At 36.1% G+C, this 19,321-nt stretch overlaps 1 protein-coding gene across 3 annotated transcripts in view; it reads right to left on the bottom strand.

Moving 5' to 3' along the window:
• Positions 1–381: 381 nt before the first annotated feature.
• Positions 382–19,321, bottom strand: part of LOC121378895 (autocrine proliferation repressor protein A-like) — a 27,809-nt gene continuing 8,869 nt past the window's right edge. For all 3 annotated transcript variants that reach the window (XM_041507261.1, XM_041507260.1, XM_041507258.1), the window contains exons 6-15: positions 18,993–19,088; positions 17,278–17,367; positions 13,379–13,508; positions 12,406–12,523; positions 9,926–10,013; positions 8,798–8,836; positions 6,605–6,693; positions 2,324–2,411; positions 2,002–2,067; positions 382–813 (exon numbers count right to left, since the gene is read on the bottom strand). In XM_041507261.1, coding sequence (XP_041363195.1) covers positions 694–813; positions 2,002–2,067; positions 2,324–2,411; positions 6,605–6,693; positions 8,798–8,836; positions 9,926–10,013; positions 12,406–12,523; positions 13,379–13,508; positions 17,278–17,367; positions 18,993–19,088 — 924 coding nt within the window. In that variant the 3' untranslated portion in view covers positions 382–693. The remainder of the gene's footprint in view (positions 814–2,001; positions 2,068–2,323; positions 2,412–6,604; positions 6,694–8,797; positions 8,837–9,925; positions 10,014–12,405; positions 12,524–13,378; positions 13,509–17,277; positions 17,368–18,992; positions 19,089–19,321) is intronic.

The raw sequence follows: 19,321 nt of genomic DNA, 5'->3' as shown, positions 1-19,321 counted from the left end.
CATTTTGTAGTAATTCATGACTTCAATCTTGCAATGCGATGTTATATTTGGCACCTCCAAAAACAGTTTTTAAAGGGACATTCCTGAGTTTGCTGCAATTTTAAAGATGTTATCGACTAACAGGGACTTTTTAACGATTGTAATTACATATCAAATATATTTTTCTACATACAATATTAGTGGCTGTATATTAAACGTGTTTCTGATCGATCTAATATTTGTACTAGGTTAAATTTAATTTAATTTCCTAAAATATTTTTTTGATGACAAAATCCAGTTTAGGCTTCTTACAAATATTAAGACGACCGGAAACACATTGAATATACAGACACTGATATTCTAAACAAGAAAATATATTTAATATGTAAGTTTAATCGTAGAAATATTTTATTAGTCGGAAACATCTTAAAATGTAGCAAACTCAGGAATGTCCCTTTAAACACACAATGGCTAAATAAATAATAATAAAAAAAAAATATTATTGTGATATTTTAAACAGAAAACCTCGTTTCGATTAAAATTAACGATATAAAGAACATGTAACTGGAAATCTAGTATTAGCGGCGAATGCACATTACACTCAGTGGAATTGTTTTCGTTGTGAGCACGGGGGAGAGGTCCGGAATGTCTCGACCCTCCCCCTGGATCCGCAACTGATAAAGCAAGCATAACACAGACCCATTGTTGCCAGGGTCACACCAGAGTTCCATGACACCCGTCGCCATGACAGTCTGGGAAGGGGAATGTGTCGGGAATAATCTGAGTCTCCGTGGTAAACTCCAGAACACTGTCATCAACTCCTGGATACGCCACCTGTAATAGAGGGTTTAAAATGATACTGTATTTCAGTTTTAACTGATTATGTTACATGCATGTATTTTATTGCTATTACATTCTATTATGCTGTAATATAATTATTTTATTTACATTAGTAAATAAATAAATAAAATAAAATAAAATAAATAAATAAAAAGAAAAGGAAAACATGAATGAATGAAATTAAAAAACGATAAAAAAGAAGAAAAAAGCTCCTACTTGTACCATCACCACTATGGCCACCACATCTACTATACTAGTACTACTTCAAGAGAAGATAATAAAGAAAAGGATGATAATACAAATGAATGTTTAGCGACACCCCAGCATGAAAGGTATATCGGCTATTTGGTGTCAAACACAACGGTAAATTGAAAGATAATAAATAATAACAATGAATGAATGTTTAGCGACACCCCAGCATGAAAGGTATATCGGCTATTTGGTGTCAAACACAACGGTAAATTGAAAGATAATAAATAATAACAATGAATGAATGTTTAGCGACACCCCAGCATGAAAGGTATATCGGCTATTTGGTGTCAAACACAACGGTAAATTGAAAGATAATAAATAATAACAATGAATGAATGTTTAGCGACACCCCAGCATGAAAGGTATATCGGCTATTTGGTGTCAAACACAACGGTAAATTGAAAGATAATAAATAATAACAATGAATGAATGTTTAGCGACACCCCAGCATGAAAGGTATATCAGCTATTTGGTGTCAAACACAACGGTAAGTTGAAAGATAATAAATAACAATGAATGAATGTTTAGCGACACCCCAGCATGACAGGTATATCGGCTATTTGGTGTCAAACACAAAGATAAATGGAAAGATAATAAATTCTAACAATGATAACAGCAACAACAACAATAATAATAATAATAATAATAATAATAATAATAACAACTGATAACAACAACAGTGATACATCTACTACTACTACTACTACTACTACTACTACTACTACTACTACTACTACTGATAATAATAATAACGTACATATGAAATGAACGAAACACAGAAGAAGCAATCAATTAATTAATCTAGTTTCAGTTCCATTTGAAACCTTTTTTCTATTGTACAAAACATGATGTTTCATTACTCTATATTAATTCAATAGTTTATGCAAAACCTACACACACTTAGGCGAAAATAATGCGGTTATTTTTTACCTGAATAAGGAAAGCGAGCCAACCATTTTGTGGGGCTTCAAATTCAATCATATAAGAATTGTTCCCCTAAAAAGAAAAAACAAACAAATCAAGTGAAGTAAATGTTTCTGATATATGAATTCTATACCTCTTAGCGGAGGGATTCTATTAGTGTCCTACATGTCAATATCTTATTACAAAAGTAGAACATACCCGGTTAGTTCATAAACATTCATACCATTCATGAAAACTTCTAAATAATTCTTTTGAATTAACCCCTAGTTAGAGGCAGGTTTTTGTAACATGCATTCTGTGAATACTACTAATAAATATATATATTTACCAGAGACTGGACTTTTCTCTCGTACCACAAGACCGGGTGTGGATATGGTTTACCATCTGGACCACCAACAAACAGACGGAAGTCGCGTCTGTAATTAAATACAGCATGAGTGAATTATTGTAAACATTTAACTATTATCCTGTTCAATTATTTAGACCCAAAGTTTTTTGCAAATGTTACATTTATTTCCTATTCGATATTTGTTTTCTTTGCATTTACATGAAAACAAACCCAAACCCCGACAGGTTTTATATATACAAATCATCATATAAAATGCACGAAGTTGACTTAATTCTACTTTTTAAAAATCTCTGTGTGTTCGGAATCCACGGTATTTCTCCTATAAATAACTAAGGTCATTTGCATATCAAACGATTGGGATCTGAGGCTACGTGAAGGCCATTATAGTTTGTTTCACTAAATCAAGGTTATTATTGTTTTGCAGTGTGTAACAGCATTGTCTAATCTTTCCGTTAAACATAGATGTAAACAAACAGAACATGTAACCCTTTCTTGTAGGTGCATTATATTTAATCAATTTAGCTAATGTATTATGTATTTTTATTTTATTATATCAATTATATATTAGCATACCATACCTAACCTAACACAACTGAGGTGTAGCACAGTAATAAACACAAATCACCCCACACACCGCAGGAATGTGCTTTCCAAATTTATAAATAAATTTAATGCAGGGCCGGACCCAGAAGACCAGGGGGGGGGGGATAAAATGTCAAAGGCCACCAACATCAAATAATAATAAAAATGTTATTTAATTTGCCTCTAAATTGGGAACTCATACGTATGTATATATATATATATATATATATATATATATATATATATATATATATATATATATATATATATATATATAGTATTTATGGTGGTGCTAGGGGCTGGGGTTTGGGGGTGGGGTATTATATTTGTAATGCGAAAAACCAAAGGGCTATTGTTCGGACTCGTATGGGTTAAACCACTTTTTCATCCCGAAGACACAGCCCTGAATGTCCAAAATACGATAGCATTGCTTGGTCAATAACATCATTATTTCGATCTATGACTGCACGTGCTATTGTAGCAATGTGTAAACCACGTAAAATACAAGTTAGGTAGGGTATATAAATTCATTGAAAATGTATTAGTCGACATTCTTGTTATTGTTATTTGAGGAAAAATATGGGTAAATCGAAAAACACTTCAGTTGATGTAAAATCGTGTATTAAGAACGTTTTCGATTATTGTGAAGATGAATATCAGCGCGGTAGACCTAGGTATGCTTCTTATCGAATTGTCGATCGAGTTGCCGCTGCACTTAAAGTTTCGGTTTCAACAGTAAAAAGAACTGTGAAAAATCTAAGCTCTACGAATCCGAGCACAGAAATCACTGTTAAAAAACGCGACCGAAATCTCATCGATTTATTTGATAAAGATGTTATTAGACGACGAGTATACAGATTTTATAGAGAGGGCGAATTGCCTACATTACATAAGATTAACGTGGCTTTAAGGGAGGAATGTGGAATCAACATATCCATATCAACTTTACGAAGAACACTCCATGACCTCGATTTTAAATACCAACATATGTCTACAACCGGAAAAGTGATTTTTGAGGACGCCAATATATCAGACAGGAGACTGTCTTATCTCCATGAAATATCCAGTTTACGAGAACAGGGGTATTTAATAGTGTATCAAGATGAGACCTGGGTGAATGTCAACCACACAACATCCCACCACTGGACAGATATCCACCCGGGCACAAGTACCGCCAATCACCTGCCGAAATCAGACGCTGCTGATAGAGTTCCTAAACTCTGTTCGGTGACTGGGAAGGGAAAAAGACTTATTATTTGTCATGCTGGCTGTGATAAATATGGATTGATAGATGGCTGTGAATTGATCTTTGAGGCTAAAAACGACAGACGGAGACTATCATGGTGAGATGAATCATGACAATTTCATCAAATGGTTTGAAGAACAACTTATGCCTTCTCTACCAGAACCTTCTGTTGTCGTCATGGATAACGCAAGCTACCACAACAAATTAACTGACATTACACGATGTCCTGCACTAAACGCTAAAAAGGAAGAAATTCAGTCGTGGCTACGAAACAAAAATATACCTTTTGAGAGTAACATGGCAAAGCCAGTTCTTTATGAAATTGTGAAAAGTAACAAATGTGCACAGCAATTTGTTACTGATGATATTGCTGAACGCCATGGGCACTTGTGTCTAAGACTGCCGCCAAGACATTCTGAATTCAATCCGATAGAACTGATCTGGAGTCAAGTCAAAGGGCACATAGCTCGTCATAATGATGGTAAAATGACCACGGTGCGGAGAGAACTTGCACATGCATTGAACTCTGTCACACCTACACACTTCTCTGACGCAGTTAAACATGTAATAAAGATCGAAGAAGATTTTAGAAAACAAAATAGTTTTATAAGAAATAAAATACCCCCTGTGATAGTCCCCCTTAACGAAGATAGTGATGAAGAAATGAGTTTGTCGACTGGTTAAGTTATTTCTCCATACCCATCAAGAGTATTACTTTAATGTATGCATGAACTCTTTAACACCAAAAACAATTTATTTCCATATCATTCACTATCAAACAACCTAACAACCTATAAACTAATCGACTAGAAATGCATATAGACTACACATACATACGAGAGAAATGTTTATTTAACGACACACTCAACGCATTTGATATACGTTTATGTGGCGTCAGACAAAACGGTTAAGGAGCATTATGACAGTGAGAAAGAAACTCGCTACCGCCACATGGGCCACTGTTTCCGATAAGCAATTTTGATAAGCAATAAGGGACGTTTTATATGCACCATCCCATAGACAGGATAGCACATACCACAGCCTTTATACATCAGTTGTGGTGCACAGGCTGGAACTAGACACAACCCAATGGGTCCACCATGTGGGATCGATCAGTCGACCTACCATGAGCGAACGCTTTACCTCTGAGCTACGTCCCGCTCCATATACAAAAGAAGCCTCAAGTGGGGTTGGTGTTGTGCAGAGGGTCACACCTCCACCAATCGCATGCATACCATATTCTTCTCTCTCTCTCCCTATAACCATATAACCATAGATTAAAATATGTTGAGTGCTTCGTTACATAAATGACGTCTCTCTCTCTCTCTCTGTCTCTCTCTGTCTCTCTGTATGTCTCTCCCTTCAGCGCGCGCGCTTGTGTATTCCACAATATAATTATAATATTTGATACATATATTTTTTTCAAACTGAGGTTTTGTCACTTGAACTCCCCACCTGAATCCGCGCCTGCTTCATGTTTACAGATATTTTCTTAAATATAGGTCATACTACGATTTGTGCGGATAGGACGATAGAACCGAACATTAGTTTGAAACGCACTATAGAATGATGCTTTTGATATGCAAATGACCTTAGTTATTTATAGGAGAAATAACGTGCATTCCGAACACACAGAGATTTTTAAAGAGTGGAATTAAGTCAACTTCGTGCATTTTATATGATGATTTGTATATAAAACCTGTCGGGGTTTGGGTTTGTTTTCATGTAAATGCAAAGAAAACAAATATCGAATAGGAAATAAACGTAACATTTGCAAAAAACTTTGGGTCTAAATAATTGAACAGGATAATAGGGGCTGTCCTAGCCAAAGTGTATTGTATGGGGTGTCATTAAATATTTCATTCATTCATTCATTCATTCCCCAAAATAATTTGCAGCACGATAGGCCTAGACATATTTTGTGTCTTCTTTTCATCCTGTTTTCTTCTTCTTCTTCCTCTGCTGCTTCGTCTACTTCGAATGCGATTTGTGAAACATGAGGTCCAACAGGTCTGTACAAATTTTATAATCCATGGGGGCAGGCAGGGTGGATAAGGGGTTTAATTAATATATGTACACACAATAAAAATAAGTAATTTGAAACTACATAAAGAATATAACTGAATGTAATATCGACCAATCAATCGTGTTCTTAGTAAATACATGTACTTATAATCTTGCTGAGAAATGTGACTTTTTTGCACTCGCCAGTTTGTCAGGAGAGAGAGAGGGAGGGCGAGAGAGAGAGAGAGAGAGAGAGAGAGAGAGAGAGAGAGAGAGAGAGAGAGAGAGAGAGAGAGAGAGAGCTCTAAGGTTTTGTTCTAAGAGAGAAATCACAATTGTTGATAAATGTGAATTAATACTCTAATAAAACAACGGACAATTTCATTTCAAGCGAAATATACTGAAGATGAAATATTTGTTTCACCTACCTTAGTCCATCCAGGGTGTGTGCGTACACTGCGTTCACCTTTAGCGGAGCGATGTTAGAAAATACCGTAATACGTCCACCGAATGGAGTCTGGCAAAACAGATAGAACATTAAAAGGTTCAAACCCAATATTAAAGAATTCTTTATCAAGAAATAAATTGAAGTTAAAGTTTGTTTGGTTTAACGACACCACAAGAGTGCATTGCTTTATTAGTTATCGGCTACTGGATGTAAAACATTTGGTAACTTTTACATATAGTCTTAGAGAGGAAGCCCGCTACATGCTTCCATTAGTGGCAAGGGATCTGTTATATGCAACACCCCAAAGACAGAATAGCACATACCAAAAGGTAAACCAATCAGAACTATATTATTTAATTATAGAGTGCATTATGTACATTACCAGTTTAAAAAAAAAGTTATACTTAGACAGATCTAGCTAAGAGCGCTCGCCTGAGGTGTTCGGGGTCAGAAGATCGAACCCCTTCAGTGGAATCATTCTCTGATTGTTTTTGTTTTACCTGTCACAACCAGTGACCCATGACTGGCATATCAAAGACTGTGGTATGTGCTGTTCTATATGTATTGATGATCCCTTTCTGCTAATAGGAAAATGTAGCGTGTTCTTCTAAGATTACATCAGAATTGTCGAATGTTTGACATCCAATCCGATGATTAACAAATCAATGTGCCCTAATGGTTTCTTAACTTTTGATAATAATACAAATAAGTAATGAACAGTTTGAATGGAATCAGGGCAGAAATAGTTTTTTTCCAGCTGGATAAAAGGATATTTATAAATAAAACAGAGCTCTACTTTTAAGTGCCTCCTGACACTTCTAGTTACTGCCAGCAATATTAACTGAACAGTCTGAGCTGTAATTACCTTGGTGATTAACCGTATTCCGTGCGTAGAAGACCTAAACGAAAGCTGGTATCCATAAAACGTGTAATACGACGCCTTTTGTCACAGATCAGAGATATTTCTTTTCATGGGAACTGTAACGGAACATGCTCTTAACTTTTCGCCTGTGGCGATGTTAATTGTTTTAGAGGGCCGTGTGCAGCTTGGTTACGTAATACCCCCGCGCGACGGTGGTAGTCCTGCATCCCAATATGCATTTAGACCAGGTGGGCATCTAAGAAAATATACCGTCCCTAGGAGTTGTGGAAATATCACATGATAGGTGAGGTACCGCGTTGTGCCCCCAGGCGATATTCGCTGTCTTTGGACTAGTCTGGGGGTTTTTATAATAAATAGCTAGGATTTTAGATATATCGAGGAGAAACCTTGGAAGTATCCAGGGAAACGGACGTGGTCCAACTGAACAAACTATATTAGTTCAGACCGGACTTGGTAAATATATATTTCTGCTCTGTTGTATAACCTTGATGTGATTGATGTGACTTTAAATATTTTAATACTGTATTATACCAATATTCTTTAGACAGTGTCTCCGGTAATCTGACGAAGTAAATTGTAGGCTTCACTGTTCTAATATTTTTATACGAGTATTTGGTAAGATAAAGCTTAGCCTGTCATCCTACAGGACCCAGGTAAACTGTAGGTTATTGTCTTTATTGTGATATGTATCAGTATTAATTCTGTATTACAAGGTTACTGAATGAGTATTTAAGGGTTAATTAAAAATTAACCAGTTAGGAATAGAGTTGTAATTCCTTTATTAATTAAGTTCCCCTGGCAGCATTTCTCAATTATCACCCGTGTGTGTGTTGTAATCACCGTGGAATGATTAGAATATTGTGTAAACTAGACACCTAGTGATTAACTAATTAAATAATTAGCTCTGGGTTGTTATTATATTTGCTGTTGTTAATTAACTACTGCGGCAAGTACATTTGTCAACGTTAGAGTTAATACAGATTCCAAAGTGTATTGTGTTTTGTTGTGTTTTCTAGTGAACTAAACGTGCTACATATATATATATATATATATATATATATATATATATATATATATATATATATATATATATATCAGATCTTATCTCTGATTACTCCTAGAGCCGGGCCACTCGGGTAGTAGCCTGCCCGATACAGAGAGAACTAATAGATATACAGTTAGGAGAGATATTTGGATAATCGTGTTTTATTCAGTTACGGGTCTTCTTTCTTCTTCTTATAGCGGAAAACTAGACCCTGGATGATTTTCCGTTAATTAAACTGGACTTACTATTTCTCGTTTCCATGTTAGTTCGGGTAGAGGTGCTGCCTGCAATACAAATAGAAACATGAACATAGAAGCACTGTCCTCCAAGATATTGCGAATGTTTAGTATTACTTTATGCATGGTTTTGATGTGTGTGTTTTTTTTGTAGTCCCATAATATGGTAAATACAGCCCACGTAGATATATATTACAAGACTGAAAATGTGCCATTTAATGGAAATAAATGTTATTACAAATATAATGAAAAACTAACTAATATGTTTATTACAAGTTGATGTATTATTTGTATAATGGTGTTATGTTTTAAGGTTGTATATAAGGTTAGACATTAATAAATAATGTGTCTGTCTGTATGTCTGTCTGTATATCTGTCTGTTATTAATGTAACTTCATTATTTATTAAAAAGTTTAAACAAACATAAACTATGTAGACAGAGATGTAGGTAGGTAGGTGAATAAATATAGTATGTAGATAGAAGAGCAGGTAGGTAGTTAATTAAGTAGGTAGGTAGGAAGATAAATTGCTAGTTAGGTACGTAGGTAAATAAATGGATTAAAGTTAAATATTCTATATTTATTACATATCTTCTTTACAAATCGGTTTTTAATTTAATGTCATAAATACACTTTCTTAAATCTATGATCAATCCTCCTTTCACGGATCCTCCTTTCACGTTAAGAAGTATACTCTGCGGCAATCTGGTGTAATGTTTCAAATACGTTTTTCAAAGCTGCCCTCTCCTCCAAAACATAAGGCAAAACATCTGGCCAGAAGAAAAGAGCATCAAACAAAAGCTATGGGGCAGCCCTGGTGAGCTCCAACTGACGATCCAGTTCATTGATGCAGCACATATCAGGGTTTAGTGAGCATATGAAACCGAACGAGAAAAAAGAAAGAAGAAGAAGAAGAAGATATACGATGTGACTTAATTTGTGAATCATACACGACGTCAGTAACAAAACGGCGCTAACTCCAGTAAAAAAACAGAGAAGGGAATTCCCCTTTTACAAGTTTCGGTCCAGATTGCACATACAAGATAAATTTATCACACGGTTTAAAAATGTCTTTATCACTATAGTAAGATTTAATAGGTATGTAATGAATGTAGTTAAATGCTGGACGCGTTCTTACCGTGGCGATGGAGAGGATGAAACTCCTGATTGTAAAGAAAATGTCAACAGTGTGTCCAATACACGAATGTTCAGCGTTTGGTAGGATTCTGAAATAAAGAAAGAAAACATACGCCTCTTAGGTTGACGAATCACATGGCATCTGTTTGTTTGTTTAATAACACCACTAGAGCACACTGATTATTATTCGTCGGCTATTGGATGTCAAACATGTAGTAATTCTGAAACCCGCTACATTTTTCCAGTAGCAGCAAAGAATCGTTTATATGCACTTTCCCACAGGCAGGAAAGCACACACCACGGCCTTTGACCAATTGTGGTGCACTGATTACAACGGGGGAAAAAACACAGTCATTTGAATGGATCTACCGAGATGGTTCGATCCTGCGACGCAAGCACCTCACGCGAGCACTGAAATGACATGTCATCTGAGTCCGTGCTCTGAAATGAAAGGGTTTTTTTGGTAGGTAATTCCCTTTTTGTTTTACTTCACTTAGATAGCACAGCTAGTGAAAACATCAAGGCCACACTCGACACCTCTTCCCATTTATTGTAAAATGTTTATAGGTTTTGTTTAACGATACCACTAGAGCACATTGATTAATTGACAACCGTCTATTGGATGCCAGTAATACGGTAATTGTGAATCGTAGTCATCAGAGGAAACCCGCTACATTTTTCCATTAGCATCTAAGGATCTTTTATGTGCACTTTCCCACAGACAACCTTTGATATACCAGTTGTGAGAAAATGTTTGGGACACCAAACTTATACCACTGCCGTTGGTATGTCATCATGGAACACTGGTATATGTATGTATTGATGAATGAATATCTATATATTGTATGTATGTCGTATTTAACGATTACATACATAGATATTAACGCATTGGCACAGGGGATAATTAAATCCTGCCTAGCCTCACAAATTGTCTCATGCCGTTGCTGGGATTCGAACCTGTTGTAACGAATCGCCCGCAACTTGCTGATTTGCCACGATACGTTCTGAGGTATCCAGACATCCATTAAAATGATGCTGTTTAACACAACCATATGCATGGGGGCCTACAAGCTACGCGGTCGATCACGCTTACGTGCATGACACAGTGGGCAAACCTGGCATGTATGTATGTATGTATGTATGTATTTAAGAATGAATGAACGCACTGGCTCAGGATTTTTTTAAAACTAAAAAATTGTTATTTTCTAATTTTGCCCCAGGGATTCGAAATTGATTTTAAATTGACCGTTGTGATATACAAAATATAACTGTTTTTCGGTCTTGTTTTAAGTTTATTTGGCTAGTACTATGTTTTGTTTACAGCCGGATACGATGTATTTGTTTTTAAAAAAAATTGTTAGGAAAGGGATAACAACAAACCAACCACTGAAAAATGGACTGGCTTAGAGGCTTAAGCGGCGTGTAGTCGGGTGGAGACTAAGATATCCTTGAGACTTGGATTTTTTCTATATGCAATAACCGGACGTGCTGTAATAGGGTTTTTCATAACAGTTTGCAGATTTAAAAACTCCTCCTTCATAAGTTTACCAATATCAACGCTACGTCGACTGTAAATTATTGGAAACATTAAAATGATGCTGTTTAACACAACCATATGCATGGGGGCCTACAAGCTACGCCGTCGATCACGCTTACGTGCATGACACAGTGGGCAAACCTGGCATGTATGTATGTATGTATGTATGTATGTCTGTATGTATGTCTGTCTGAATGTCTGTATGTATGTCTGTGTGTGTATGTATGTATGTATGAATGTGTGTGTATGTATGTCTGTGTGTGTGTGTGTATGTATGTATGTATGTATGAATGTATGTGTGTGTGTGTGTGTGTGTATGTATGTATGTATGTATGAATGTGTGTGTGTATGTATGTATGTATGTGTGTGTATGTATGTATGTATGTATGTATGAATGTGTGTGTGTGTGTGTGTGTATGTATGTATGTATGTATGTACGTATATGTACGTATGTATGCGTATTTCAGACGAATTCTCTACCAGTATACACCATGAACTGGTGCAATTTAATTTCATTTTTCTTCTTCCTTTTATCTTTTATTCGTTGCTTCCAAACTGACGAATCATTTTAAAGTGGCAGACCCTAGTTTCAACCCGTAACAATAGGCACTAAGCTGAGCTAATATACAAACCTGTAACGCATTTGGATAAAGTTACAACAGAGTAAAACAAGAGTCCGTGACGTTGAAACGGTGAAACACCCTTAAAAGTGAAACACCCTTTTTCTTATCAGAATCACAAGCGTTTACAAAAATAAGAAAAGTTTTATTTTGTAATATTAAAAACACCAGGATGACCAGAAACATTCATATGTATGAGAATGGATAATCTAAACAATAAAATCTAAGTAAAGTGTGATTTCAGTTAACAAAAACGGCCTTAATAGCGGAAAATATGCCTTAGTGTTTAAAAAGTAGGGTCTGTCACATTAATACAATTCATACTTAAGATATTTGGGTCCAATAAGATCATTGTAGTAATAGTGCGAGTCGTCTAGTAGGAAGAATTCATCCCCTGTAGCACTGATGATCAACTTCGGCATTGTCAGGGTGTCTTTGAACGCTGAAATGTCAAACATAAACATAGAGAGAAAAGTTCAGACTACCATCTGCCAGCAGAAAGTTGGCCAACTCGACGGTTACGTTGTAATTTCCCCAACTCCCGATTTGTGACGGGTGCACTCAGACTCCAGGGACATTCCTGAATTTGCTGCAATTTTGAAGATGTTATCGACTAACAGAGACTTTTTAACGATTGTAATTACATATCAAATATATTTTTCTGCATAAAATATTAGTGGCTGTATATTAAACGTGTTTCTGATCGTTCTAATATTTGTACTAGGTTGGTTAAATGTCATTTTATTTCAGAGAGAGAGAGAGAGAGAGAGAGAGAGAGAGAGAGAGAGAGAGAGAGAGAGAGAGAGAGAGAGAGAGAGAGAGAGAGAGAGTTGCGGAGAGACTGACACACAAATAGATAGAATGAATGAATGAATGAATGAATGAATGTTTAACGACACCCCAGCACGACAAATACATCGGCTATTGGGTGTCAAACTATGGTTATGCAAATAAATAAAGTAAAGTAAACATCAATATAAAAATTCAAGATTTAAAAAAAATCAGTGTAAAGAACTATGCAAAAACACAAATATCACAGAATTTTACGGATACTGAATTTTACTCAAAACTTCAATTTTGTGCTGTATTGGCCATTCTCAAAGAGAATGTTACACCCCTGCACCACGGTGAGGTTACAGCAAGAGACAGACAGACAGAGAGAGAGAGAGAGAGAGAGAGAGAGAGAGAGAGAGAGAGAGAGAGAGAGAGAGAGAGAGAGAGAGAGAGAGAGAGAGAGAGAGAGAGCGTTAGAGAGAGAGCGTTAGAGAGAGAAAGAACTTATAACAATCGTTCTTACAAATTGGGTCAACATAGTCAGCCATCAGCTGAGTTCTTGGATTATCTAGCAGTTGCGTGAAATTCAGTTCGTAGTAAGCTTTAAAAGCGAAGGTCCAGCCGCCGTACGCCCGGAATTGGTGATGCAAGTTCTATAAGAAGAATTGCAAAAGTTATAATATCCATACAGTTTAATAATATATTTTAATTTACGTATCTATTTTAAATGGATTATGTGGGTACTCTGCTGATGTTACATCCTTGCACCGTATGTAAGAGGACAGCCACTCCCAAGACTGATTTAATAAATCAAAACTTACACAGAGCAGAGCTCAATAAAATATGTACAGCTCTGATGGCATGCAGTCAGGAGTTCGCAAAAATCGTTGTCGCTAGAAGATACCATCTATAAAATGTTAAAGTGTCATGATCATAATACTTTGCTTTAAAGTCAATGGTTCTAGTTCATAGGCGTTCCGTGACAGCTTGTCTGTTTGAAGTGCCCTTTTTAAACCTCACCTATTCTCATCGCAGTAACAGACTTCACAACAAACCGCATATAATCTGAATGACAAAAATCGTACCTCTGCATAGTGCAGTCCAAAGGGCATTAGGCAATGTTGTGATTGCTTCTGTGATCCACTATTAGGTGTTTGATCCCTCCTACATCGCCTTAAGAGGACTGTCACTAGATTAGAAAACCCAGACTTGCATAATATAGAGCTCAATAGAATATATACAGCTGTGATGGCATGGACTCATGGATAACTGGAAACACAGTGATGATATGTGTTCGCGAAAGGTGAGCATATCCTGAGCTACCGGTGCACCCATCGTGAGCACAGCCTACAGCCGTCAAGTCCATAGTTGAAATATACAGGATTTTCACAAAAAAGATTAAAAGGCAATTGCAAGGTCAAAACAGGGCATTGCATTAGTCATCGTTTAGTCAGTGATGCGTCATATCGTGACATGACCTCTGAGTGTCTACCATGAATGGTTTGGTCTTGAAAATCGGCATATGATGAGCATGCCCCAAGGTAACTCAAATCTTACAAAATACAGACACCAAAGCTAAAGGAATATAAACACGTCCAAGCTAAAACACGTTCACGCTATGTCTTATAACGTAGAGAAATAAATAAAAGTAAAGTTTGTTTTATTTAACGACGCCACTAGAACACATTGATTTTTTATCTTACCATCGGCTATTGGACGTCAAACATATGATCATTCTGACTCTGTTTTGTTTAGAGGAAACCCGCTGTCGCCACATAGGCTACTCTTTTACGACAGGCAGCAAGGGATCTTTTATTTGCGCTTCCCAGAGAAAAAATTAACGGGACATTCTTGAGTTTGCTGCATTGTACGATGTTTCCGACTAATAAAATATTTCTACGATTACTACTTACGTATTAAATATATTTACTTGTTTAGAATATCACTGTCTGTATATCCAATGTGTTTCTGGTCGTCTTAATATTTGTAAGAAGCCCAAACTGGATTTTGTCTTCAAATAATTTCGTACGTACGAAAAAATAACATTTTAGGAAATGAAATAAAATTTAACATAGTATATATATTAGAACGATCAGAAACACGTTTAATATACAGCCGCTAATATTTTATGCAGAAAAATATATTTGATATGTAATTACAATCGTTAAAAAGTCTCTGTTAATCGATATCATATTAAAAATTGCAGAAAACTCAGGAATGTTCCTTTAACAAAAGCTTTCCTTCCACAATTACATCTTAACGATTGCTTAGTGCAACGATTGGGCTTACATAGCGTACTTGAAAATGTTGTAAGTGTCAGGAAACTTATTCGAATTGCTGGAAAAGGCAGTGGACTGTCCTTAAGAATTCGACAGTTATTCTCGCTTAACCGACGTTGGTACAGTGCTTGGCTCACTATTTCCATGTTAAGCTTTGGTGACTTGTTATAAATGAAATTTGTTGGAAATGAGAAACCAAACTTTTCATTTCGAACAAATTTCAATACGTTTTGAAAGACCATGCGATGCGTCTCTAATAGTGTTCACATTATACACGTTATTTTTGACATTCACTGATCAGTTTTACAATGGCAACATTTTTCAATAGCTCTTCCGAAAGGCTTTTGAATTGGTTTCTTTCCTTTCTTTTTTTTGTGTTAAAAAACCGAATTCTTTATTATGTATTGTCTCTTTTTCTGGTATAAGGAGCAATTTCCTATGCGTTTAGATAAGTTGCCAGTTCGGCCTACAACTTTCAGTTTGACAACATGTTTTTAGTGTTTAAATTAATAAATAAATCAGTTATGATTTAAAGCCTTTTTTGTTTTATACAACATTTAGTAATGGCTGAAATAGCTCGAAATATCACAAATACGTATTTTAATTGAATTAAATAGTTAACGAGTAATTATTACGATATACCTTCATCTACTTGCACATGAGTCTTACATTAACACCACGAAAATACCAACTCGCAATATTTCGCTATTACAAGGTTAAAAGAAAGTTGTGAGTATTTGTTTGTAGTTATGATTGTTGCAGCCGTATATGGACTACGTTCAGCATTTTTGTTCCAATTATTGCATTTCTAGGAAGGTAGAAGAAAGGGGGTAAACGAATGAATGAGTCCAATTTGTATATCTCCACCAACTAGTCCGTTGGTTAAACCAAAATGTGCTGATTACATTTGTTTTATAGTTTTATTTCCACCAGGTCCTGGTTCCATCCTTGTAGAGGATCGGATCCCCATGACAACAGCAATTACTAACTCCTCCATTAATGTCAGAAAATTAAATTTGTCTTGTACTTGCATGTACCGAACAATACTCGTTTTACTTATCAACGAGAACGTAACCTAAATAATATGCTCCTGGAGTAGAGAAGAAGCCTGTCACCCCCCCCCCCCCCCCCCCCACACACACACCCAGGTTCCCAGGTTTCTAACTGCCTGTTCAGAATCAACCCTTTACCATTGTTTTGAAGGAAACTTCGTAAACAAATTATGCTTTCTTTATCCTTTCAGTTAGGCTAATTATATCCAAACCTTTAATATGCTAGAACAAATAATTTAGAAAGGTAACTAGGTTTTTGTTTTTTCGTTTTGTTGTCATAAAGATCCCATCTCAGGCTGACAAGAGGTGAAAATATAACCTACAAGGGTATACCTTTAAAAACATATAACCTGGGTTTGAAGTGTGGATGTGGTGGCGGCAGCCAGTTCCCTTTTATTTAATGCATTTTGGATTGGAATTTTATTTAGATTTTACATCCTGAAAATATTACAGAATTGGCGAAATACATCAAAGGAACAAGAAAAATGTTTTATTTAATGACGCACTAAACTCGTTTGATTAGTGTTATATGTGGTTAGACACATGGTTACGGGCCACAAAGATAATGAGAGAAGAAAGCCGCTTCCGCCACTTCATGGGCTAATTGTACCGAAAAAAGCAGCAAGGGATATTTTATATGCACTTTCCTATTTATAAACAGCACAAAACATGCCACGGCCTTTGGTATACCAATCATGCGGCACTGATTGGAACGGAACAAAAATAATGGTAGTCAGGTCCGCCGAGAAGGTTCGATCCTGCGAACTAAGGACATCAGGCGAGCTAAATATCACCCCAGTATATCAAAAGGGGTATTCCATGTTTGTCTATAATGGGTATCTATTTTTTATTACAAAATGGGTACCTATTTTTATTACAAAATGGGTCCAATTTTATTACAAAATGGGCACCTAGTTTTATTACAAAATGGGCCTTTTATTATTACAAAATGGGTACTTATTACAAAATGGGTCTTTTTTTTTATTACAAAATGGGTACTTATTACAAAATGAGTAGTTTATTACAAAATGGGCCCCAACAGCATCTTAAAAGTTGCAGCAAACTCAGGAATGTCCCTTTAATAAACTGACCTTGACCATGTGTAGAAGATCCATAACAACAGGAACGATGCCTTTTACTCGAGGATCTACGGCACCAGCTGTCCACGTGGTCCAGCCACGCTGGAAATAGAATAGAATAGAATAAAATAAAATAAAATAAAATAAAAAAAAAAAAACAAATAAATAAACATTACATGCGGCTGATAATTTTTAGATATATTCAAAGTTTTTGCCAATCAAAAATAAAATGCTAATCCACTTTTGGACTACAAAAATGCTTTTTATTAAGCTCTTTAAATTGAATAGGCTAATGCCAATTGCGTACCCCTCACAATTACCTTGTTTATTTGTGGTAATTTTCCATGTTACAATGTTTATTTATTTGTGTCTACCTAATTCTTTAGCTGAATGTATACATATTGTAATAAAGCTGAACTATTTATGTCTTCTAACTACCACTCTCAAATGACACAAACTACTCTAGATATAGTATACCATCAAGGAAATGAATTAAAGAACCATTGCAAAAATGTGATTTATTTATTTTTAATCATTAAATTCCATGTCAATAATTATTTAAATCTTCATATAATTAACTTGAATGAATGAATGAATGAATGACTGAATGAATGAATAAATTAACGAATACGAAGTAGACGAAGCAGCAGAGGAAGAAGTAGAAGAAGAAAAACAGGATACAAAGAAGACACAAAATATGTCTAGGCGCATCGTGTTGCAAATTACTTTTTGGTTAATGTGAATACACCAACAGAAGTCGTCATTGCCGTATATAATAAGCTCAATGTCTCTTTTGTATGAGCTAAAAGGATTGTGAGTCCCCAGTTTCTAATCCTATTGTTACTATCATGAGATGATCAAAATACCAACATGTAAATATCTCCACAGAGACGCTTCTAGGTAGAAAAACATTCATACTATGCTCATACTACCAACTGTCACGTCGGAGATGACCAACTCGCCGATCTCACGACATCGACGACTATCCAGGCCCTCGTAGTATACAACTCCTACGACCGATTAGTTGTTAATCTGAGCGCAATTTTCGAATTGGCCAGCTCAGTCGGGATAGCTTATAGTCTAATACTAGCATTACTTATTTGTTTTAATGACACTACCAAAAAACCCATTGCCTCTAGGTAACAATGACTGCTCTCATTGGTGTACTGGTTAAGCCACCCGTCGTGGCAGGCCATCGGTGTACAGGCTGGTAGGTACTGGGTTCGGATCCCAGTCGAGGCATGGGATTTTTAATCCAGATACCGACTCCAAACCCTGAGTGAGTGCTCCGCAAGGCTCAATGGGTAGGTGTAAACCACTTGCACCGACCAGTGATCCATAACTGGTTCAACAAAGGCCATGGTTTGTGCTATCCTGCCTGTGGGAAGCGCAAATAAAAGATCCCTTGCTGCCTGTCGTAAAAAGAGTAGCCTATGTGGCGACAGCGGGTTTCCTCTAAAAACAGTGTCAGAATGACCATATGTTTGACGTCCAATAGCCGATGATAAGATAAAAAATCAATGTGCTCTAGCGGCGTCGTTAAATAAAACAAACTTTACTTTACTTTTTGGTTAAGCCACCATACGTAAGGTACTGGGTTCGCGTCCCGGTACTGGCTCCCATTTTAGAGTGATGGTAATCCCAGCTTCCATTTTAGAGCGGTAGTTAATGGTCTTGTAGTGCATAGCAAAGGTTACAGTAGAACTAGTTTCATAGAGCATGCGTACTTTAGATGCTCCAGACAAGTAAAATCGATCCAGTTTGTTGGTAACGTTCAGCTTTCCAGCCACCTCTGCTAATGTGTCCATTGCTCGCACAACAGCCTGCACAAAACATAAGAAAACAACTTCAAACAAAGGAAGAAATTATATTTTAAAAACGTTTGTAGATAATTAATATATTATTAATTGTTTCTAACAAAATATCGTAAAAATTAAGAGCCGAATTTACGAATCCTGTTTTTCTTAACCGCAGGTGTTTAAGCATTGTAAATGTATGTACTTACACACGTGTAAGACATAAACAGGTGTTTAAGCATTGTAAATGTATGTAGTTA

The sequence above is a fragment of the Gigantopelta aegis genome, chromosome 8, assembly GCF_016097555.1.
Source record: "Gigantopelta aegis isolate Gae_Host chromosome 8, Gae_host_genome, whole genome shotgun sequence".
NCBI classification, from domain to species: domain Eukaryota; kingdom Metazoa; phylum Mollusca; class Gastropoda; order Neomphalida; family Peltospiridae; genus Gigantopelta; species Gigantopelta aegis.
This window is presented reverse-complemented; position numbering and strand designations above follow the sequence as displayed.